The sequence below is a fragment of the Protomyctophum bolini genome, assembly GCF_963924005.1.
Source record: "Protomyctophum bolini genome assembly, chromosome: 6".
Lineage (NCBI taxonomy): Eukaryota > Metazoa > Chordata > Actinopteri > Myctophiformes > Myctophidae > Protomyctophum > Protomyctophum bolini.
Genome location: NC_137867.1, coordinates 27,890,727 through 27,916,836, shown reverse-complemented (window position 1 = coordinate 27,916,836; position 26,110 = coordinate 27,890,727). Strand labels below are relative to the sequence as shown.

General features: G+C 41.7%; 1 protein-coding gene across 1 annotated transcript in view; it reads right to left on the bottom strand.

Moving 5' to 3' along the window:
* zmat4a (zinc finger, matrin-type 4a) overlaps positions 1–26,110 on the bottom strand; it is a 90,540-nt gene that overhangs the window by 10,424 nt on the left and 54,006 nt on the right. Inside the window, exons 5-6 of the mRNA XM_080766710.1 lie at positions 15,339–15,560; positions 5,451–5,547 (exon numbers count right to left, since the gene is read on the bottom strand). Coding sequence (XP_080622836.1) covers positions 5,451–5,547; positions 15,339–15,560 — 319 coding nt within the window. The remainder of the gene's footprint in view (positions 1–5,450; positions 5,548–15,338; positions 15,561–26,110) is intronic.

Genomic DNA, 26,110 nt, shown 5'->3' with positions numbered 1-26,110 from the left:
TTGCTTAAAACATTATGGGCTCCATTTTTGTCTCAGACTTTACCCGCAGCACAGCCTGAATATAGGAGCTTTCTCTGTCCCTTAATGGTATTTTCGTCCAGCGTCACCCGCTATCTTTTTTGCCGACACCGATATTTGCGCCTAGAGGTGTGGTCATGGGCGTGTTGGCACGCTTTCCCCTAAATTGCTATTTTGGCGCCTGCATGGAGATGTCCTTGGATTTAGAGTATGGCTGCGTCATCTCTCCTTATTAAGGGATTTAGACAGGTAACCAAAATACCAACTTTAGTGGGGGAACACCCTTTCCCCACTCCTAAATCCCCAAATAGTGGCTTTAAAAAGATGAGACAAAAATGGAGCCCTATATGTTCCATATCCCATATGCAACGGGCAATAATTGGCAGGAGCCAGTGCGACTCTATTACTCAAGCGTGTATATGTGTATGCCTGTCTGTGTTTGTAAAACAAACAGTGCAGCTGCATTTGTGATGACCCATATGGGCAGAAGTGAAAGCTGTTTTGGAGGTGTGCTCCATAGGGGCCCCTAAACATGTGATTCCACTTTGGGTGTGATCGGATATTACATTCGTGATACATTTTCTGAAAGGAACTTGAGAAAGGGCATCCTGTGAATGTATTTTGTGGTCACAGCTTGAAACAACAACAACAACCCTAAATTGGCTGGTAAATGCTTCCTATCCCATAGTGATTTGTCTCTGTCCTTGTGTTAAAGAGGGGAGAGAGAGAGAGTGTAGCAGGTTTCTCATCTAGAGGTCAAATACAGTAGGTTCTTCCTCTTCTTTCGCCTTAGTTAACATTGACCAGTCACACCAGCCCCATCTCCCCTGGCATCTCGGCTGGACTCAGCATAGAGCCCTTTCTTTCCTCATTCCGTGACTGGTGACCACAGAAAGACTACTTTAGAAAGGAAATTCACTGTATGAGCACCGGTTTTATGGTACAACAATCGGAAATCAGCTGCGGAAGCTGTGTTTCACATCAGCTCACGGATAGGTTTATTTGTTCCCCTATTATTTAATATACACCGAAGTTTAAAACCACAAAAATGGAAGGAATTAAAACAAAAGACTAAAGGAACAACTACCAGACAAGAAAAGAAAGAAAAACGACCTGAAAAGATTAAGAAGACGGCGGGGTGGATCGGAACTGGAGGCCATGGCGTGCTTGCAGGCCACCATGAATGCAATACACGCCGACATAAAAGCCATGCGAGCCGACGTTAAAAGCGAACTGGACGACTTCAAAGATTCCCTTTCTAGACGGGTGAGCAAAGAAGTAGTAGATATCCGAGCGGATGGAACAGCAAACCAACTAGACTCGTCTCAGACCTGCAAGACGCCATTGAGAAAACCGAGAAGCGAGCGGCACACATGGAGGATTGGGGCACCGAAGCTAAGGACACCCTCTGCAAACTAGTCCTACAAGAAAGAATGCAGTCAAAGCTCTTAAGTTTAGAGATAAACTCACGCTAACTGAACCTACGTCCCTAAAGAACGTGAAAGAAACAACATTACAGTTTATTAACGACTCGAGTTGGACATCGAGATCGATCACGGCCTGCAGCGTTGCTACAGATCGCTGGGTGTCAAACCACCCCAACTTCTAATCCTCGCTCAATTGTGATGTGCTTCAAAGAAAAGACCAAAGAACTCGCCTTCCATACCCTGTGTAAAGGAAAACCGGTGAAACCGAACTTTGTATGAAGGCATTCCAATGAAGACATTTAGGCTGTAGAGCCGGATGGGGGCGCGGGTGGGAGTACACGGGTCGGGTGTGCTTCTGTTCGTGTATTCGTTTGGCTTTCTGTAATTGCTCATGTTGCATTTTTAATTCACTAATACATTAATTATTAATCATTAATGTGTTAAATCGAAAAAAGGGCTTTGTTACGCCCTCCATATTATTATGGTCAATGCCTGTGTGAAAAGTGATTGGTGCAGGCGGTGAGGAGCTACGGCAGTGACAGACAGACATTGACTGAATTATAGTATGATGATAAATTGAATAATAAAAAACTTGGTACGTGATAGAGATCTATGGTCCTTACTGGCCTACCAGCATGTGCACTTAAGCCTCTCCAACTGATCCAAAATGCCGCAGCTCGCTTGGTTTTCAACCAGCCAAAATTCTCACATGTCTTCCCCCCTGCTCCGCTCCCTCCACTGGCTCCCGGTCGCTGCCCGCACAGAATACAAAACTCTGATCCTGGCATTCAAAGCAACCAAAGGTATGGCTCCCCCATATCTTGCAAGTATGATTGAACCCTACAAACCCTCCCGCGCACTCAGATCAGCCAACGCAGGGAAGCTGGAAGTACCCTCACTAAAAACGCCGGGACACCGCTCCACACGTCCCAAACTCTTCTCCCTTCTGACTCTAAAACTGTGGAATGCACTTCCCATTGCAGTCAGAACTGCAGCATCACTCCCAATCTTCCGCCGTAGTCTGAAAACCCACCTTTTCAGACTCCATCATGGCCCATAGCACTTACCCTACCCCCTTAGGCATTTCTGTAGACTTAGATAGCATTTGATACAGATTTATAGCATGTTATGTAGACGGCACTATAATTGATTTATGGTTAATAAATCAAATGACAGTGTCCATTATCGTCGTCTGCTTTTAGATGACATCAGTGTTGCTGTTAGGCTTAACTGAGCTGTTATGGAGCATTGCAACTGGCTTGTTAGAGGAGTATTGATCACACTTCTCATTAGTACTCTTGTCAGGAACGGGTCATTTCTTCCCCCTCCTGAGTCAAAAGGCTGTTTTCCAATTTCCACAACCATGCGTCACTGAGGCCAAATTAATCTGTGCCATGCCTCACCACTCTGCTCTGTTCTGTGACAACATTGTTGTCTACGGGTTTGTCATTTGTGTTTCTTCTGCAATGGACATATGGCTGCATATGGCTGTCATAACTAGAGCGTGGCCCTTTCAGTAGCAAGAGGAAGACAGAGGATGCAATTGATTAAGGAACAACCTCAGCTGTACAATAAGCCTCATAAATCAGGTTGCACTGTAACAAAGCTGTGTTTTATTTATAAATGTGATTCTGCACCAGTCCTCACAGTTACAGGTGTACGCTGCCCTGAAGATGGAAACTGGCGGCATTGCGATTTCAGCATCGATCAGTTATTGGCCAAACATTGTGTGCATTCCTACTACATATCTTGATATAGCAAGACATATGTTTCATGTCTAGGACCCCCTATAATAATTTGTATTTGGCTGCAGATTCAATGTTTGTGTTGTTAAAATGTAAAAAACGATATAGTCTCTATCTATCTATCTATCTATATATCTATCTATCTATCTATCTATCTATCTATCTATCTATCTATCTATCTATCTATCTATCTATCTATCTATCTATCTATCTATCTATCTATCTATCTATCTATCTATCTATCTATCTATCTATCTATCTATCTATCTATGAGCGGCACTCATCCTATAGCACCACACGTTGCCAATGGGAAGAAGGCAATTGCGGGAGGGCGATTGGGTTTTTGTTTTTTGTATGATGTTTTCATATACTCACTTGCGTGGATAGTGCAAACGTGGCAACCAGGCTGAGTGGCCCTGTTAGTGTTTTTCTTTTTTTTCCCGTAGGAGAGCAAGCAGGGCAAGTTGCAATGTTTCTATACCTTGTTGCTTGAAAGCCGCAATTGTGGCAACCTAGCTGGAATAGTATGCTGTACTGTACTGTACTGTACTGTACTGTACTGTACTGTACTGTACTGTACTGTACTGTACTGTACTGTACTGTACTGTACTGTACTGTAAACAATCAATCATCAAACAACCAAATAATGGCCCGGTGCAAATAAATAACCGCCTACTGCAAATATAAGCCTATAGTTCCTTATAAACGCCCGGGGTCCAAATTGATTTAGCATATTTTGAAAATAGCTCATCTAAAAGCTCACAACACGTTGCGACGCATTGTAAGCTTGCAGATCGGCTGTTTTCGAAATAGCTGATAGACTTTTGTGGTCAAATTGATTTTGATGCAATATTAACTCATTTTGCTGGGGACCGGCCCCCCATGGAACCTCCTCAATGTCCCCTGGGGGTCAACTGATCACACTTTGATAACCACAATCTCTACGGTATGTAAACCAACGCGCATAAATGACCTAAATACGGCACAGTAGGCAGAGCGGCTAAGAGAGGGGTGCTGCATGCCGTTTGAATCAGCCCTGCCAGGGAGAGCTTGTGGCAAGCCGGGGAGGGAGCAGCATTGTTTATCCCATTTTGGGTGGGAACTCCTTATTGGTGTTTTAAACATGTTATAATTTAGCTATTGAAAAATAGAAGATCTACAAGCTCATAGCGTGCGTGCCACCGAGTGGCGAGCTACGAGCTTGTAGGTCTGCTATTTTTGAAAAATCGTAAAAATGTGCCGCAAATCTTTGAATATATATTCTTTCAAAGTGAATGTTTTTAACTCCGGTCTAAATGGGTTAAGTTGTATGGGGGAGGGGGATTGGGGGGGGTCGCTGGTGCTGATGAGGCAGTGCAGCAGACTGTGTCTAAAGCACGAGCTGTTAGACGGCACATCACGTCTCCCCGCACCAAGCATCCCTGCCGGTTGTGTGCACTGTGTAGACAGAGAGACAGCCCAACAGGGGGAATTAAATCCAGCATACGCAACATGAAAGCCCCATCAATTCACACCTGCTGGCTAAGGCCTGGCTAAACCAACACACCTGTCACTGGCACTGCCCTCTCTCACAGCTCAAGGTTAGTTCAAACCATCAAGGCTCAGGAAACCGGTTCATACTAAATCTAAAGTCTAAATCAACTTGACATGGTACTGAAAATATTCATCTTAATAGTTTCTGTAAGCACGGTTAGGTTCTGGATTGTTATCCGAGATGTTGTTTTTAAACCGCGCATGTAAATAAATAGTTTTTTTATCCCTGAGAATTGTTTGGGGGTGTACACAAATTATTTTTAAACATGCATGCTTGGATATCGGTGCCCATTTCTTGGTCCTGTCTGGCTGTTGTGTCTATAAATGTTTGTTTACTTCTGGAGATTGGCTCATGCAGCCACCAATTAGTAGCAGTGTGAATGAATTAGGGGAAATGACTCAATTAGACTAGTTTTCCAACTAATTGCTTCAATAAAGCTCAACCTAAATGGTAGAAGGTGCCTGAAGATGCCAGCTGAGCTCCCCTAATCCCCTAGTCTGTCCTGGAGAAGCAACGCTTTCTATAAAAATCCTAACTTTGTGCAGTGTTCAAATATACAGTTCTGTCTTCCCCCCTCCCCCAACTTGAGAGCTGGGTGAATTCAAGGGCAGTGATGAAAGGAAAGAAAACGGAAGTTGTCATCCTGCACTTGCATTCTAACAAACTACATCCAAATAAGTACCATTAAATTAACTGCTGCTAGGATGCAGCAATAAATCAGCTCACTTGTTTTGGTGCTTGGAGCCCTGCAGATGTGCGTGGTACTGTGCCACGGAATTCAGTGTGACACTGCAGACTTCACACGTGTAACTTCGTTTCAGACCTGGAATTAAAAAGACAAATGGGAAGACAATAAATCAATGTGTTTCAGACATGAATTACAAATATGTGAACACAGCATACAGTATGCATCGGTACAGTACTTGCAGACTATTCAAACTACATTTTACATGCCCTGGTCATCTGACCTAGTTATGCCCATTGTGTCAGTTGCCCTAGCCACCAGTTCCAGGTGCCTTGGTTTACACAGTGCCCGTCCGTCTGTCTCTGCATGTCCCTTTCATGTCCATATATGAAGATCTCTGTATCTATCTGTGCATATGTCCCTTTATGCCTATGATCTATGTATCTGTCTGTCCTTGCCCCTTTTATGCCCATGAGACATAAAAGGCTATATCATCATCATCATTTTTCGACCGTCAAAGGCTCCATACGTTGTGTGGATACGTTCACGTTCACGTATCCATCAACAATCACGTGTCCTGAACACTGTCATTGAGCAAGGCACTGGACCTTTTATCGGCTTGTTTATTGTGAATTGCGGTTGAAAAGGGCATCAGTTAAATGTATAAAATGTAAATGCCGCTGCAGTTAAAGTGGTCTGTGTAATTGCTGTCATGTATTATTAATGACACAGTGGCATGATAAATGGTCCTCACAACCTTGTTCTCACAATTGAGTTAAGTCTCCCCAGAAACATGCCTTTGAGCAAATGGCCAAGTCAAAATAAATGCCTTGCCCTCCTCCACTGAATCAAATTTCTGCCAACATTCTTGAGTCAAATCTGTTATTAACCATTATTAAAAATTCAGTTTATATTAAAGCACCATGGTATCAAGCGCTGCAATTTAAAACACACTATTATATCTTGAGGAAAAAAGTAGTGTCAAATGATGTTGAAAATGTGTTATTTGGCAACAGCTTACTTCTGAGATGTCAGTGTCAGCTGTTTTCCACCGTTTTGATGAAGGGTAATATCCCCGTGGGCGAGACAAGCAACTCACTTTCATTCCCTCCATCTGTTGATTGGCTGAGCCATAACCGCGCTGTCAAGACGGCCACCACTGGGGTTGGAATTTCAATTTGGTGCGAGCATCCCCTGACAGGCTCGCAGGCTGACATTAAAGTGCTGCGCCAAGCACCAAGGGGTGTGCTCTCTGGTGGCCCTTTTGACAACTCGCTTCTCAAACACTTTTTGAAAAGGTTGTGCGATGGACCACGGCATCCATCACTGCCAGCTACCTGCAGCTAACCCCCCCCTTCCGCCCCGCTGCCTTGGTACCACCCTACATGAACGATGGAACACCGGGCGGGCACCTGCCAGGCCTCTGTAAATAGCTCACCTCCATCACCACAATTTCCTGCGCTTTCTGACGCCTCCCTGGTGCGTGGTGGGATAGTCATTTGTTTTGGTTAACGTGAGCTGGTCCCTCAACCCAGGAAGAGGGTAACCAGTTCAGGAGTGGAGGTTTACTGAGGATTTTTTTTGTCAGTGCTCTCATTTATTTGGATTCAATTTAAGCTTTCCCAAACTGAGAGTATAGAAACAGGTTGCAAAACATATGGAAAATACTGTCCAATTCCTCCTTCAGCCTATCATTTGTCGACTTGCCCACACTATTGGTGCCTTTGTAGTCTTGAAAAAATAGCAAATTAATAGATCATGGCATCTGCTATTTTAGATTACGCTGGCCTGTTCTTTTCTCGAATAAGCCAGAGACTCTCTTATTGAGGTGGCTGGATGTAGTAATTTGGCTAGGTATCTGTGGCCAAATCTCTGCTTGTCTCAATTAATTGAGATTTATTGCCTTTTGGAGGGAACAACAAAGGGAAGGTAGCGTCATGATCGATCAACAGCGTAATCCTCTGATTGGATTGTTTATGAGTAGTAGTAAAGACGGTTTTGGGTCCATGGGTCATGCTAAATTAAGCAGGAGCCATCTGCCCTTTTCAGATGGTAAATCTTTTAGTTATTCCCCTCTAAGCTTCCCTCACTGTAATGTAGTGCCTAGGCTGAAAGAGCATAATATTATGCTAGCTTTGGGACCCCACAGGATCAATTGTATGATGGCTCAGGCCGCAAGTTGGTGAATGGTTTTCACAAAATAAAACATATTTCCCCTTCGAAGTTATAAAACAGGAACAGCTGGTATCTAACCACAGAAAGTACCGGATAGGCTGTCTCTGGACACATATGAAACAATGTAATATCATATAAGTGACAATTAATGCCTTTTGAAAGGAACGTTTAGGTCGCCATTCTTAAAATAGCATAATTCACCAGATCACAGCGTATGTCAAAGAGAGCCTTGCAATGTGTGGTCTTTCCTTATTGTGTCATCACATCCAATGTCTTGAATTTGTGCCATTTACCAGATGACTTGGTGTACTGGGGACAGAAAGCCCCTCCTCGTGGCCTCTTGAAGAAGAGCTTGATCAGCTCTGTAATTTGCAAGTCTGAGCCAGCTATTAAGACAGTAATAGATCTAAATTATTTTAAGGTCAGGGTGACTGGTGAAGTTGGCACAGCTGTAGCTAGATACATGGCTTGTGAATTGCAAGGGAAATAGCAACAGAATATACAAGTGGTGGAGAGATGGAGAGGGAGAGAGAGAAAAAGAAAAACAGACAAATGACACTTAGTTCACATTCTCATTTCTCACCTAATACTTCGGTAGACTCGATGCAAATGGGCGGAGAAGTTGCGATTCTTGCATATTTAATTTGCTGCGGTTTGCCTTCACACTGGCTGTGTCAAGAGCAGCAAGGAAACGAAGTAGGGAATTTTATCAATTTGTTCAATTCATAAAATACACAGTGAAAGGCAAGCTATGGTGTTAAAAAATATACTTAGGACTTTTGACGTAAAGTGAGTGTAACGGGTGCAGTGTGTCGTCGGGGACTGTGTGTGTGTGTGTGTGTGTGTGTGTGTGTGTGTGTGTGTGTGTGTGTGCCAGCCACTGTTCTTTTGGGCACATGTACGAGGCACTGCGGAGACGGGAGACGGGAGTCGGGGGACTGCCGATCCGAAGTTTACTACTCCCAGAGTCCCATTGATGATCGTCCGGTCACCATATAGCCTACAATTATTATGCATATGCCATGTTAGCTATGCCTACAGTTTATAAATCATGCTGAGCTAAACATGTGTTTTAATTTTGAAGTATTTATATTTAAACACACAGTGACAGCCCTCCATGTTTACGCATGTAACCCTTTCCTCAGTGTGTAAGGGCCATATTGTCTTAATTAACAGAATCCTGAGTTCTCAGCTGTTGGTGTTGAACTGGCTGACTCACCGAATTTACCAGTAATAAGGCAGGCTTGTGTTGGTAACATTAACACAGTACTTAAATTGTGGCTCCACCGGAGATTACTAACTCATAAACTATAAGCTTTTCTTGTATTCCCCAGAAAATGTGAATAGTTAGTAGCAGTACCATAAATGACAATTTCCGTATAGTCAATAACACGCTCAGGGCAACCATATATAAACAGAATAACAACAGGGATTTATTCTGTTTGTTGTGTGTGAGTGGGTGCGTGTGTGTAGAGATGGAGATAGATGAGCCGAGCGTGCAGGTGTGGATGTGTAAAACATATGCAAAAAGCAATTACTTTGACAGGCTAACCATATGATTTCAAAACAGTTGAATATAAAGTTTTATCACCTTGAAAGAATAAAAGAAACCTTATAAACCCAAGCAAGAACATTGAACCTGTTCACTTTACCTTTTAAACCAGAAATAAAATTGTATCCCGTAAATATTCAGTAAATAATTACTGTGTGTGTGTGTGTGTGTGTGTGTGTGTGTGTGTGTGTGTGTGTGCGACCTTGAAGTTAAACAAACAGTCTCAGTTCACTCAGAAATGTTCAAGGGAAATAATACCAAGCGCTTGGATTTTCTAGACGTTGGGGCCCATACGTTGGTGCACAAAAAAACAATACCAAACTCCTTAGACAAAACGAACCAGATCGTGTCTGATGTCCTCTTCCTGTTACTCACGCTTCCTTACGAGTCACGGGCAAGATCACGAGGGCTCCACGGCTTGGGAGTGAATGAACAAATCACGTGTATGTGTTTATTCCACGAAACAGAAGTTACCTCTCCACCAGGCAGCGTTGACTAGCGACCGTCAGTCCCAGTTGCCGAATTCTCTTCTCCTCCGGTCCTCTCGGGTTAAACTATGGGTTGCGATGTACTGTGTACTGTTTTCACAGCAGGTCGAGCAAACGTGTCACATAAACCTTCCCGAAAACAAGCCTAGATGGTACTGTTCAGTCAATGTTCACAACTCATTGTCACTGTAAATAAACTCCGTCCGTTCTGGTTTTAATACAGAAAGTGTCATTTTTTTTGTTTTATGAGCAAAACACTCATGCCATACGGTACACCAAACCCGTTTTTATAACAAGGATATCCCGTTTCGTATGTCCTCTTTCTTTCGGAAAATCGAAAAATCGAAATCAAGTGCGATTGGAAGCGAAGCGAAACCCCCGTTTTTTTGGCGGAGTAGAATGTGGTTATTTGATGCGCATTAGGATTCGAATGAGCCTTCACACCTGCCAAACGAAGCACATTTTCTGACAATACGCAGCAGGATTCATTTTAGTAAAGCTTTCTGGTGTGAATGTCACCTTAATGTCACCTTAATGTCACTTAAATGAACTGATGCATTGCACCTGGAAATACATAATGTGTTGGGCTGACGGTCATATTTTGACCATAGCCAAGGATATGATTGCATGATGATTTGCCCTTATGTGACCACACTATGTGGAATAAAAAATGTCATTGACTTGAGTGATGTGAGACAAACCAGCCAGTTCATGTCACGTAATGGTGATGCCTAATGTAGCAATTCTTGGCAACGTTTGGGAGTGACCGTAGCTCAGTTTGTAGGGTCTAGAAGCGGCGAGATGCTGGTTCAAGTCCAGCATGGACCATATTATAGAGAGTGGACTGGTAGCTTCCTGCAGAGATGCCAGTTCATCTCCTGTGCCAAGGTGCCATTGAGCAAGATACCAAATCTCTAACTGCACCCTGGCACTGTCTGCTGCTGCCCTCAAAGTTCACCCAAATGAAACTCTGACCCCTCCTGCCGCTGACCTTTTAATGTACAGTCTTGGGCAGGACTGAACGGTCAGCACGCATGCACACGCACACACACACACACACACACACACACACACACACACACACACACACACACACACACACACACACACACCAGGCACACCAGTAGTACCAGTCAAACACTTGGGACTACCATGTTTTAAATAGGCAAAATAAAACTGTTAACTGCGAAACATTCATTTTCAACTAGTATACTGTACACTGATATATCAATTGTGGGTGGGTATAGGGTTAAATAATTAATAGAATCTAGCACTAATGACTTGGCCTTGGCGGGTATAGGGTCTCCCAGAGTCCCGGACTCCCGGGCAACTTTTGTTGGTTGACCATACATGAACTACAATTATAGTACACTACTATATCCAGTAAAAGGCATGCTCTCCCAGAATAAAATAGGATCCTTTGTGTGAGGTTACAGTCCATTCTTACAGCAAGTCCAAACAATGTAAACACATACAGTACTGCCCATTCATTTTACATAAGCCTACAGTACTTAGAGCCGGCTATTCTTACTATCAGAAGAACTATACTGTATATACAGGTATACAGGCGGTTATTAAACATTTAAGGACCACCATCACAGAAAACACCAATATACAGAGCATCAGGTATTCTGTGATCAGTAGGGAAATAGGGCTGGCTTTAAATCAATATGACGATTTCTTTCAGACTTTTGCCTCGATAATGATTGAATAAAAGTGAAAATAGGTTATCTACAAGTTTTGAGCTTGTAGATTTGTTATTTTTGTACGTTTTGTATGTAGCTTGTAGATCGGCTATTTCCACAAAGTAAAATGAAGTAGCCTATAATAAAAATAATAATAATAATAAACTGCAGTCCCGAGTACAAAGCCAACCCCGGTTCAGTTTACTATAAATCTAAAGGGGTTAAGTGGTTTGCTGCATGTGGGTTGTCTCTCTGCCGATCTCTATTGTTTCTACAATTTTCTCTTTTCTGTGTTTCCCTGCTATCCCCTTGTTCTCCATTCTCTTCCTCCTGCATTATTTGTCTATTCCTTTTTTACTATTTTGCGTGTTCAGTGTTATATATGTTGAACAATGATGTGGTGTTCTTGCTTAATGTAAATCGCTCTGGATTAAGAGCGTCTGCTAAATGCCTAAATTGTAAACAATCTCCCAGAAAACTTGCACAGACCTTTCTGTTGGCCACTGCCTCTTAAATTTGTTATAATTTCTTCGGTACTGTAACTTATTATTATATTTTTCTGTTGCCTTAATGTTTTATGTAAAACACTTTGATTTGCCTTGTTGAGATCAATGAGATGTGCAATACAAATAAACTGTCCTTGCACTCTCTCCATCAACTTGACAACAACTTAATGTGGCTGCAGTGTGTTGTGTACACAATAGAGTACAGGCTCCTGGCAAACAGTATCACCTCCTCCTCCATACGTAGGTCCATAGGTAGCCTTTGAATATTTCATCATTTTCGTAGGACAGTGGTGTCAGGCAAGAGAAGGGAATGGATTGAGATGGCACTCAACTTCCCTTTCAATGTATTATACTGTATATCTAAATCGATTCCATGAGGACAGAGAATCAATATATATTTGACTTTGCTTATTAACAGCACAAAAGGAAGCTGAAAAGCAAAAAGCGCATCCCTGATTAATCTACAGCCTTCTAAATTTGAGATGTATCCTACTGTTTACCATTAGGAATCAGTGTGAGAAGTTGAACAAGTTACATCGAGCGTGACCATGGAAAAAAGTGTATAGTAGTCTAGAACACTTAAAACCTTATCTTCTGAATGGAATGTCAAGGTGCATTAAGGCTATCTGCATTAGAACTGTTGAGAAACTGTCGGATGCACCAAATGGGAGCTCAGCTGTGTCCGCATATTTGTGTTCACACGGGACTTCAGGGTATGGCATAGAGAAAAATGGCAGCATAAATGGAGAGTGGCCAGTTCATCATGGGTATACAAAGGAGGACTAGAGGTAAATCCTCTCAAAGAGACAACAACGAGGCAATGTCTACATACTGTACCGGGACCGTCCTAAAGGCTCTTCGGTGCTACTGAAAATTTCTGACGAGCTGAAATCATTTCGGCACTACAGCGCCGAAACAGCTGTAAAATAGGAGTATGAATCGGCCCTTAGGCGGAGAGAGATATGGAATCGGGTAGGTGTTACTGTCTCAGGTTGCATCTTTTGTGATGAAGGATGGGCCTGCCAGCTTACTTGTGTCCCTGTGAACTACAGTAAGCAATCCTCTTCCTGCCCTGCCCAACTATCAGCCTGGTTGTGTGCCTGCTATAGCTCCATTCCCTTTTTTCACATGATAGCAAATGCTAGTTTTTCCCTTTCAGGATGATTTGCTACTTAATTATGCATTGCTCATTGCCAAAGACATGCACTCATTAGTACATAAATGCTGAATGATGCAGCTAGCACGCTGACATTTCCATCTCCGCATTGATGTCGGCCTATCAGTCTCTGTGCCAACTAAACTGCCTAAAATACATTGTGTGCCACGGAGGTGTGGATACCTTTGAGAGGTATTTGAATGCACCTTCATTTTGACATACTGTACAGTGCAAACTATTACTGTATGTTTACCTCGCTCAAACAACACTGAAGTCAACACATCTCCAGTGTTGACAAGTGAAGTCATTAATTACTAATACATCACTACTAATACTAAATGAAAGGAATTAGGTTGTGTGTGTGTGTGTGTGTGTGTGTGTGTGTGTGTGTGTGTGTGTGTGTGTGTGTGTGTGTGTGTGTGTGTGTGTGTGTGTGTGTGTGAGAGCCTAGGACACAACTCGTAAGAATTAAGGTTGCTATATGCGTATTTAACTGTTTTTAACCAACACATCTCCAGTGTTGACAAGTGAAGTCATTAATTACTAATACGTCACTACTAATACTAAATGAAAGGAATTAGGTTACGTGTGTGTGTGTGTGTGTGTGTGTGTGTGTGTGTGTGTGAGAGCCTAGGACACAACTCGTAAGAATTAAGGTTGCTATATGCGTATTTAACTGTTTTTAACCGAGATTCTCACCCTTTCACTCATGGTACAATGTGATCAGGATGGAAGCATCAATAATTGTATGCTGAAATCATAGACAATCCTCATGCACACAAATCAAAGTAACCAACAGGGTAGGCTGAAACTACCAAAATTGTCTTCTGTTGCCTGAGCCCTCGTGAAGAACCAATAAAGAGACAATCAGGCTTGACATTAGTGTCCGGCGTCCAATCAGCTGTAAGGAGTTATCTAATCCATTCCGCCTTGCTCACGCACTGTTGCCCTTTAGAGCACCTCAGGGCTTCCTTCTGCTGCTGCTGTTATACCAAGAACATCTGCCGACTGGAATAATTTTCTGTAATCGTTATTGACATTATTGTGACTAGGAAACAATAATTGAGCACACCACCCTCCTCTCTAAAATTAACAGCCTGTGACATGCTCACAGAGACTGGCCACTCAGAGATGCTCAGCCTCTTAGGCATTCAGCTGGCAGTCAAGCTGACAAGTACAGTTTGGTTGGCATTCAGCAGTGCACAGGCTCAAATTAGCAGCCATCAGATAATACTGTACCCACACCTGCACATGGACATAAAACACTGGAGCAAATCATAGCTTTAGCTGCTACATTGCAACATTTGCCATCAGCTCTGAATTCAAAATAATAATTTGCCAACCATTGGCCAATCATACGGTTCCCTGCAACTCAACAGTCAAATGTGAGGGGTGGTCAGGAGATGTGAGATGTGAACTCTGCATTTAAAGGCTATATAGGTATAACAACGTATAGGTGTTCCATCTTCCAGGTCTAAAAGGTAAAAGACAGACCTGTTCAACACATATCTGTTATTTAACACCACTCATGTATACATAGGTGTGTCTAACTACATTGTGGTTTGGTGAATCCACCCGACACTGAAACATATCATCATTACGTCACCATCGTAAACCAATTACACCCTGGCATTGGTACATATCTTCATCACGTCAAGGGACACGGCTTCGTAGCATGACGGAAAACATACCTGCACGGTCTGCTTCCGTATGTCCCGTGCCAGCATATGACGTCATATCATATGCTGCTAAGGGACATTGGTACATATATCTTCATCACGTCATGGGACATACGCTTCGTAGCATGACGGAAAACATACCTGCACGGTCTGCTTCCGTATGTACTGTGCCAGCATATGACATCATATCATATGACGTCATATCATATCCCCTAAGGGACATACCGGTACGCATCGTAGCACCTGACTGATAATAATAATAATGAATTGCATTTTTATAGCGCTTTTCCAAGTGCTCAAAGCGCTTTACAATGGTTCATTCATACATTGTAATGATAACATTACTTGCACGCTCTGCTTGCGCAAGTAATGAGTAGCATCAGGGTCTTGAGCTCAACTCAACTGTCGTGCCGCATAGCATCTACAATCTACATAGGTGGAGACATTCCTGTCTTTGACCTGGGTTGGATAGTGTCATTTTGCTCGCCACTAGTATCAATATTGATAATTCGATAGCTAAAGATTGGACAACAAGACCACACTGTGATTAGATTCTTTATGTATTTGATAAAAAGAAGACCGGACAATTCTACACCCTCCTTTATTTTTGTATTTATAACTATACAGTTATGTTGAGAAAGAGACCATGGAGGACAAAATAATGGTCAACCATTTGTTCAGTGATTACCTTTTATCTCACCCATGTCCAGGGTTTTGCCCAGCTGCTCTAGAAGGTCAGCTCTAGCAGCGTTCTTCTTGTGCTTCTTGCCGTCGTAGTGTTGCTGAGCCATGCCGGGGTTGTTAAACCAGGCATTGCATAGCTGGCAGTAGCGGTCCGAGTCGCGGCGCTGTCGTAGAGAGATCATGGGTGTGGTTTCCGGGGAGGTTTTCACAGGACTGGGCGACACCTCTGAAAGATAACAAAGGATACTATGTGGGCACAAGAGAAGACCGCAAGGGGACATTGGGCCATTCAAGTAACACATAAAATGTGTTCCAAACAATATTATATTATATTATATTATATCTCATTTTGCAATGAAACTTTTTCACAATTATAAATTGTCATGGTAACTTTGACCATTCAAAATGACAATGACAAGAATGTTTTTGACAAGGAAGAACATCTGCCATGAATTACAAGCCATTGTCTCCATTTCATGACCTGGGAAGAAAACCTAAAGTCTAGGCGTCAAAATGGAAAGGTGAGCAATGTGCATACTTGTCTCGTGGCTGATGACTTGTCCCTTCATGTGTGTATCTGTATACTGCCATTATCCCCCCCCCCCCCAAAAAAAAGCATATGACTGAATCACACACCCCAACAAAAACGGAGCCATCAAGTTAATCACTAATAGATAATCAGGCGCTCAACCCACACCATCTTGACGAGTTGATGTACAGTTGATGTACAGTAGATGTACAGTAGATTGAAGCGAGCAAGAACAAGTGATAAAAAGGCGTTGTGCTGCGATTACTTCCAATCCTCAAATATTAGTTAGCTCCATCTGTCTCTATATGAGCGGGTATTTGCAGCCGTGTTTGTTCCCACTCCACACTGTTTTTACTGGTTGAGAATGAGATCTGCAAGCTGCTTTACGCCCGTTCCTGGAATATAGCTCTATATGATTGTCAGAAGCTTTGTACATACAAATTATATACAGGAACTTGGATGTTCAAATTGCTTATTGGACTGACAACACAGACACGAAATGGAGACATTCCTCTCCTCATTAGTTACAGTATATTCATTAGTTAGTTGGTTTGCGCCCCTAGTCCCGTTATGACAGGTGACAACGCTACATATCAGAACTGTTACTTGCACAATTTTGTAACCAGTTTGTCCGCTCGCTGGCTGTTCGAACCGGTGTTATTCGACATCAAGTTAGTGAACATGGCAACATTTCGCAGTAAGCTGCACTAGTTAAAAGCACATGATGTTGGGGAGTTGCAGTGTAGGCGAAGTGAACCGTCAGCATTTTAATCTTCTAGCAAAGCATATCTGCAGCTCATTAAGTCATTCAGAAATTGACATTGGAACAGTAGGGTTTGTAACTTTGTACAGTACACTGTTCAACGTTCTACTTTTTACTGCATGGTTGCTGAACAACTGTTCTCTATCTCCAGCATTAGAAATGGCATGTACAGTAGATGGTTATATGATAAATATTACAAGTTTATTTAAAAATATATTTTATTGGTTCATTCATGCACATACATCTGTGTTCTTACCTTTATTTAATCAAGAAATGATATGATACAGTACTTTATTGTCAGTTCACACTGACATTTGTCTTGCGACACAGCAGCCAAGTATGCAGAACACATATACAAACACAAAGAACAAGACAATTTACATACATAAAGACATGAGCAATATCCACCGCTTAGATTATCCTGTGGCTACTACATCTCCTGATTAAGCCTCAAGGTCGACTGGTAGACAAAGGACCTCTTTAGTCTGACCTTATTGTATGCTGGTACACCATATCTCCTTCCTGAAGGTAGCAACCTATATTCTCCATACAACACATGCTTAGTATTAGAGGTGATATTCCTTGCTAACCTTAGGATGCTGTTATCATATGTGTAGAAAGATGTCGAAACCATTTTCATTCTGTCATGTCTTTTATCTGCAAAACCAAGATGCTATACTTGAGCTGCTTCTACTAACCTCTGGAACAACAGTCACCACTGCAGAACTACTGTAAGGGAATTTTCCATCAGGTATTTGATATCTAACATTGTGCCGTTTTAAATGTCTTTAAATGGTTTTCACATAAATTATTTAGTAACGCAATGAGGGCAGCCTATTGTATTTCTAATTGTAATAATCAAAATAATTAAGCTACACTAACCCTACGTGTTTTTAGCTGCATCCACAAAGAATGCCCCTTAAAAATCTTTTTGTATTATTCTAGCCATGCCTGAATTGTGCTAACCTTATTCACTCTTTTCTGATTATTTTTTTCTGCCAACCATGCACTAAATAATTCAGAAAGACATTTGTAATTGCCACTGTGACATTTACAGTGCTCACACGAAACCCTGAGCCTACCCAGATCTGTTTCACAAAAGCAAATTATTATCATTAGACTTTTTGTGTCAGTGTAAAGTTCAACCTTCCAGTGTGTAAAAGAAGAGACTAATGGCTACCAGCCACAACTTTAATTATGTTCGGTCACAAGCTGGGATTTAGTTTACTTTTGTTTAACAAATAGCTAAAAGAAAGTGTCATGCGGTATACACTATACACACCACATCGCCAAAAAGAAAGGACACACCTCAATAAATAAGGGATATCAAGTATCCGTATACGTAGGGTTCAGATGGCTCTCCAAGCATGATGGGCATAATTGTTCCTGGCATGGTTCAGGTCCGACCTGGCAGGCAGGCAAACTGGGTAGGCGATATCTGAGCAAACTATCTATACTACCACCAGAAGCTAATGTGAAGGAAGCTATGAGTCAACTTTACAATAAAATCAACGAGCAGCAGACGGCACTTCCCAATACTTTTTTGAGGGGCGCTCCCTAACATTGTCTCCTCTGATCACATAGCTGTCATGCATACATTACTACTGTACACAGACCAAGGGTGACACAGAGCAGAGCATGGCCTTTCTTTGTGGAGTTCTCCACAATGTCCCTGGTACCCTCACAAAAAAACATGTAGTAATCCTGGTCTCTAATATACTGCCTCCCCGTGTGTAACTGGAAACTCCCCTCTGTCAGCTGATAAGAGCAGCTCAAAGAGGTCAGAATGTGACCACACCTCCATCACCCTTCCCATGGCCTGTTTGCCCTCCTACCCTTGGGGAAGAGGCACAGGAGCATTAAGGCCAGAACAAGCAAGATGTGGAACAGCTTCTTCCCGAGTTCAGTGAAGACTGTAATTGAACTGTAGTTAATTTAGTAGCCCAGCAGCCCAACCCTAAAATGTGATTCACTTTCAAACACTTTTACTCAAGTACTTTATACCATTTTGTAAAAAAAAATGTGATATGACATTGACATGGGCACTATAGAATACTAGGAGTACATTTAGGATTGGGATCAGACAAATTATTTATAAATAATATCCTCTGATGTCAATTGTATTGTACTGTGATACACTAATAACAGTGCAGTTTGATGAAAATGTCGATCCCAACCCGGCATGGTGATGACCCCTGGTTGTCTGGCTATGTGAGACTTACCCCAAATGTAACAGAAATCACTGAAATAAATCGCCATAACTAATTTTAACCCTAATGTTTGTTAGCAATTGCAAGCTACTGCAATGTAGCCAGCAGCTTTGTTATTTTATCTGGCCTATTGCTTGCAATTGTATCAATTCAATGAATAATTACCGTAATGTAAAACTATAGCAGCAAAGAGATACCGTAACAGTACCGTCAAGTCAACTTTTTCTATTCATCATCTGCTGCAAGAAGAAGATTTCACATCTTTTTTTATTTGTAATCATTTATGATCTGTCAACGACTGTCAACGACACCAGAAATAGCACATATGCAAACTCAGAACATGTATAATACATTTTTAGCGTGTAGAATAGCTATTTTGACAGAGTGGCAGTTGTACAGTGAAGAATAAAGCTTTTTGTGACTTGACTGAAGTGTGCGTGTTTAAAAAAATTATTATATGCTTATGAGAGGTACCCAGCTCCCGATTCATCATTGTCATAAAGTACACAACTACTCAGAGTCTTATCTCATATTCCAGTCTCATAGATGATTACCCAGCAGGCACAGTTCAAAACTTAGCTCAGAAGACTTTTAACAGGTTTAACAGGCAGATTTAGCATCTGGCTGCCAAAGGAATATTAATATAGCAAACAGCACAGTTTAAAATATTAAATACCGGTAAAAACAATAATTTAGCTCAGTGGAGCGCATAATGTACGTATCTGTCTCCACCAGGCTTGGTTGACAGTCTATGATGTCCTTCATTGACTTCCAGTATCAATATAAAGTGTTTTGTGTTTTGAACAAATATATTATAAAAAATGTGTGGAGTTACTTCCTTGGTCTACTGGCACTGATTATTACAGCGGTTTGCGAGATTAGCCCCAGACAGACTCACAGATAAGACGCACAGGGGCGAAATATCTCCCATTGCCTCCCATACCATTAAAGTTTCAACGTGCACTCCTGACTTTAATACCAACTTTTGGAGGACGGTGCAGGAAGTGATAATTTTTCTCTCTTTTGTAGGCCAGAGAGAGAGAATGTAATTTTGTTGTAAACTTTTTGATGAGGAATTGTAGCAGACTTAAAGAACGTACATGAAGTCACCGAGACTCACGTCACTAGAGGGGATTAGTTTTGAGGCATTACAATTTCTTTGGCATTTATGCGAGGATTTAATTTTTTGTTCTTTTTTTTATCCTCAGTACATGATGATGACGTTCAGTTAATGAAACACAGCTTGTTACCTGCTTTGTTGGCCTGGTAGGCTAAATGCTGCTGGATGGATGGGAGTGGAGGATTTGTTTTGTGTTATTTAATTATAACCATAAAGAAAGTATGTGGCTATCAAAAAATACAGGCATACAATTTTAACACCTTGTCATCTCCAGGCTGGTCTACTTTCTATCAGGTTGTTAGTGGCAACTCATCATTTCTTTGGCTGCAGTAGTCACCTATCTTTCTGATTGGCTGCCTCGTCTCTAGGCAACCAGACACGTTTTGCCTCTAGCTGACGTGTGTGTGTGTGTGTGTGTGTGTGTGTGTGTGTGTCACAACGAGTTGCGGAGGCGATACGTTCTGATGTTGAAGATCAGCTACTTTGAGCACGCAACACGTCATACAGCAGTCACCTGGACAGATCCCGTTTCCACACACACCCAAATACAGATATACACAAATATTTACATTTCATAGCACAATATTGCAGATATAATAACCCAGCTGGTAATTAATTGATGTTCATCAATGAATTGTTTCCCCCCATTATGTTTGTCTGTCACTGCCACTGATTTCCACGCTGACTGCCCAAAGTCTGTGCAATCTGTTATATCCCAAAATATCCGTTTACATATATTATTGTATCCATATTTATATAACAGCTGAATACCTTTTCAGCTGTCATACATAGAGTATAATTATGGACTGTTGTATGTATAGTATATAATGTATGCGGACTGGAGTGATACGTTTCCTGTCTATATAGTATAGATGCCTTCCAAGTTCCAACCCTGTTGTTCGTCAACTACAGTACAATTAAGTAGTTGGCTTGGGAGCCAGAAGAGAGAATCATCTAGGTCCCTGTCTTGATGATATAGGCTATGTAGTGTGAATGATACATCCATCATTTAAAATGTGTCTTGTCTTGCCAAACCATACCATCTATAACCTTGCGTCACCAGGATTTTCCTGACTCGGTAGCATGAAGACACCAAGGATTCATTGGTGATGTCACTGACTGTGGTTTATACACAGGTTTGAGTCCTTGCTACTTTGGTGTTGCATAGCATAACAGTTAAATCACTGTCTAATCCTTGGCATATTTACTAGGGATGCACCGAAAGGGAAATCCTTGGCTGAGACCGAATACTGAATATAGGAAACAGTTTGCCGAAAACTGAATTCCGAATGCGATTAATATTATATATCTTTTTTTCATACCATTGCTGTCATGGCTGTACCTTAAAGCTACCTGATTTATGGCAAAATAAATGGTTGTGGCAAAACTTAACTTAAATAATAATCACTATCATGGGTCCATAAAACATTTATTCAGCTGAATCATGCATTCTGCGGCAGAATATTCGGTGCATCACACATTTTTACCATTCACGTGTGTAGAGCGAGCAGCAGCATAACAACAGCTGTAGCAGGATTATTATTTCATTCACCTTGAATTGAATGTCGACATTCAAGTAGCCTATCAGAAGATAACCCAGGAAAGTAATGCGTCACTCTGCAAGTTTAACTAAAGTTTTCCACCTGTCCAAAGTCATTTCTGAAAAAGACATAGGCCTAACTTTGTTTTTCTTTTGTAATCTTACTATCCATGTTGATACAGTATAACGTAATTTAGGTTAATGATATAACATTATGTTGTGATATAATAATATAGCAGCGGGTAGCCTACTTGAGTCATTGATTGCAGTCAACTGTCAGGTCACATTAGCCAACTTTAACTGGGGGATCCCAAGGCATGGTCATAATCCCCCTATCTACTTGGTCTGATGTCTCTTGCCAGCTAGCCGTGCCTGGAATACCTCTCTGAGGAGGTATACCCAAGCATGTCATGTATTGTTGAATGACAATAAAGCTATCTCCATCTCTCACAGAACAACCTCCTCGATCCCAACCAGTCAGAATTCAAACCGGCCCACTCCACAGGAACTGCACTCCTTGCAGTCATTCGTGCATGTAGTGGTAGCACTACATGCTACTCTGCAGTCCTGATTCTTCTAGCAGTCGTGTTTCTTCACTGGTCCGATCTAGAAGAGCGCAGTTTGCCGGCCACTGCTACAGAGCTGACAATGAGGTTATATCTTCCCTTCTTCCCTGGAGTCCTGCCCCCTCAGGGTGGACCAGAGGTAGAAAGCTGTCGTTCCCTGATGCTAGGGACACATGCTTCAGTAGGCAGGAACTGGGGGTGGCAATGAAGGACCGGTGCTTCAGTAGGCAGGAACTGGGTGTGGCAATGAAGGACCGGGAAGTCTGGTGTAGCATTGTGGAATCCATGATCTCGACCGCAGTCGAAAAACGATGATGATGATGATCTGGCTATCTAGCTAGTCTAGCATTATGCTCATGCTCATTCCATCGCCTATTGTGATTGGCTAGTTCTAGTATATCCTAGGAACAATTGCTCTGATTATAATTAGGCTAGTCAAAATACATAGTTGTCATTGACAGATTGGAGAAGACAATTAGAATTAGCTTGAATGGCCTGCTGGTATGTACAAGGAATATGATGCTGATTGGCTTAATATAGTTTACCAGATTAGTCACTGAAAGATGCACGCAGACTGCAGATAAGTAAAGGATTGTTTTGAAATGCAGTATTTAGGCATAGTTTAAAGTTTGAAGGCCTATTGCCACAGCATGGCTAACATTACAGAGTATAGTATAATATCATTGAGAATTATCCCTGTGTAAAGCTACAGATTTGACAGGAAATGGCATTCATGGCAGTTATTGTGTTCCTACAGACATATGCAAACAGGCCAGAAACTCCCAATTCATACTTGAATGATGAGCAAAGTAAACTACATTTCCATGTAGAGTATCCTATTTTGTATAGAAAGAATTATAATGGCCAATTAACATTAATTAATACTGTGTCGAGTTAAGTATGGACTGTTGAAAACACATTCAAGTAAAAATGCATGTGAACAAGCAACATGGGTCACTGAATAAGTGCATATTAGCACAACTGTATCCATGAAGTGCCTGACTGAAAGGGCAAATTTAATTATGGGCATTATTAGTTTATTCAGGCTATCTGTGTTATACACAATGTGAACTATGTAAAATTATGTAAAACACACCCTGTGAGAAAAGACTGGCATCATGTTGTCAAATTAAAAGCTTCCATCTTTATATTAGTTTTAAAAACCTTTTATTAGTTTAAAAAAGCAACCATAGTCCCATTACCCACTAAATGCTTTGGAAAAACAAAAAGGAAATAATAAAAAAGACAATCTGTGCCTGAATGAATTTGAAACTCCCTGTAGTCATAACTTGTGCTCTACCCTCAAGTAGTGAATTTCAGCTGGTTTCACACCAGAACCCAAATTATACTGTACAATTACCATGGATATAGGACAAAATAATCATGTGTAATTCATTTCTGCGTGGATGTATTTTGAGGGTGAGGGGGTACCAAATGTTTCTGCCTCTATCTCTGACAGCCAGTTGAAACAGTCCCATGAGATGAGTGGATCAGTGGACGCACTCTGCCTCTCCGCTAACGTTACTTATGTAGAAATCAATAGCCCAGGGCCTCCTGCTGCCCCTGATTTATCTTCCTGACATTTCCTATTTGTGGCAGATCCCTGCACAGCACAATACAGGTGCTTTAGATTGTCACTTTGAGATAAAAACAGAAAGGGCTCGATCAATGCTTGTCGTTATTACAGCAGGGATATTGGAAGTGTTTAATGTTTTAATGACAAAACACCTGTATGTTTCTTATGATGTACTGTGCATTTTCCTTCCTACATGTTTACATTAAATTCCATATGATTTGGAGGATAAGCAGATAAGCGGTTGAAGATGGATGTTTTGGCATGTGTTGGCAAGTAATCCAAGCATGTGACCAAAATGTAATTTGTACTAGCTTCCTTATAATAATAATATCCCTTTCCCAGCATCAAATTGAAGGGCCTCCTGCCAGTACAAAGAATACACAAATGTATGAACATTACATACATTTAGAAATGTCTTATGAACAATAAAGTTTGTTATGTTTTAATGTGTAGTTTTCAAAGCAGTAGGTGTAGATTTTGTAGTTGCAGATATCATGGGGGGGGCAGTTCTTAATGCTACACAGTAGCATTAAGAACTGCCCCCCCCACCCATATGGTCCTGGTCTTGTGTGTTTATGTCCTCTGTGTCTGTTTTTTGTGTTTTTCTGTCTGTCAAATAGTTTTGTAGGTTTTAGTTTTTAACTCTATGCACTTTGCTGTTGTAACACTGCAATTTCCCCCCGGGGATTAATAAAGTATATCTCATCTCATCATCATCTCATGATATATCATTGATGAAATTTCATACAATATATCGATATATCGCAAATATCGCAATATATCGAATATCGTGATATTATCGCTATCAAGTGCCTAATATCGCGATATATATCGTATCGTGAGGTACCCATATCGTCCAATCCTATAGTGTCAGTACAATTGATTGCTCTGTCATGGGAAGTCGGAGCTGTCTCCTTTCTGGCTCAGCATATAGCTAACAGTTAGATCTGTCAGTGACTTGTGCATGAAGATATTGTCCAATCATTAGAATGCAATGCAATTGAACAGCAAGGTGCCAAAACCTCTGCAGCAAACTAACTCTATTTACAAAATGTTGAATTGTGGGTTTGAGTTCACATGCCCATTTGATGTAAATCAAAGGGGGGGGGGGGGTAGCTACCTGTCAGTGGGGAGTGTTGGCTGGGAGGAGGAGTAGGACTAAGGCCCTATACGTCCTCTCTGGGGGGGGGGTACTACTTGTCAGTGGGGAGTGTTGGCTGATGAAGGAATATCAACATCCTAATACATCCTGACTAAGGCCCTATACGTCCTCTCTGGCCGTTCTGGAAAATTTGGCAGAGGTTCATCGTTGGCATCTAGGGAGTATGTGTGCAAAGTTTGGCATCGACCGGGTTAACGATGCCGGAGATTAGCTGTACACAGACGGTCGGACACACACACACACACACACACACACACACACACACACACACACACACACACACACGAACACACACGAACACACACACAGACACACACGGACGTGCAAAACATACTCTCTCCCCATGCCTTCGGCCTGGTGGAGACAACAATGAATGCCACCTTTTGCATATAAACTACGAAGCCAAGCGAATCAAGAGGCAACCTTGTAGAAAACAAACAGAGCTCAAGGTTCATCTGCCTTCATTCGTGAAGGTTGCCACGGTCTCAGGTGGTCTGGACAGGAGAGGGATCTGATTATTTTAGATCCCTCTATGCCATATTTCTTCATTATAACTCTATTCCCTCCATAGTCTTCTCCCATTACTCTCAAGACTGCCAATTTGTAAATTGATTCAAGGTGAGCAGTTGCCAGTGAATTTCAATAGCTACCCCAGTACCCCCCACTATTCCACCAAGTGGAATAGTGGAATAGTGGATCATCATATTCCACCAAGTGGAATAGTAGGTGATTACATCTGAAGGAAACAAGCTAGACAATGGATGAGATCCACACAGATTGTCTGGTTCTAAAAATCTGTAACCATATTTCTGTCATTATGTCTCTGTCTCCCTATATGACTGGACCCTTTCCACTCACTCTGCTTGTCAACTGTTACTGATTTGGTCTTGACTCCCTGGCCTTTTGCTTCTCAAAGGTGAGGAATTAAGGTGAGGAATGATCACTTGACAGCATCGATATCAATGGTCTGGATACACTAATTTCCTACACAAGCTACACTAGATGGCAACGGTACTAGAGTGTCACATGACAAACTGCATCATCATTTAAATATATATACTGTAAGTAGAATACACATACATGTATTACTGTAAAATCCACATACTGTATTGTCACTCTCAAGCAAACCTATAGTGACAGCATGGGGCAGGATTTGACCAAATTTGTAAATGTTTGATAGGTACCTCTGTCATGTCATCGTACAATCTCCTGATAGCCCCGTCCAATTAACTGAAATTCAGTACCGTTCTCAAACCGTACTGTAGAGAACATGACGGCTCTGCTAAAAACCTGTTGAAACGATGTAGTAG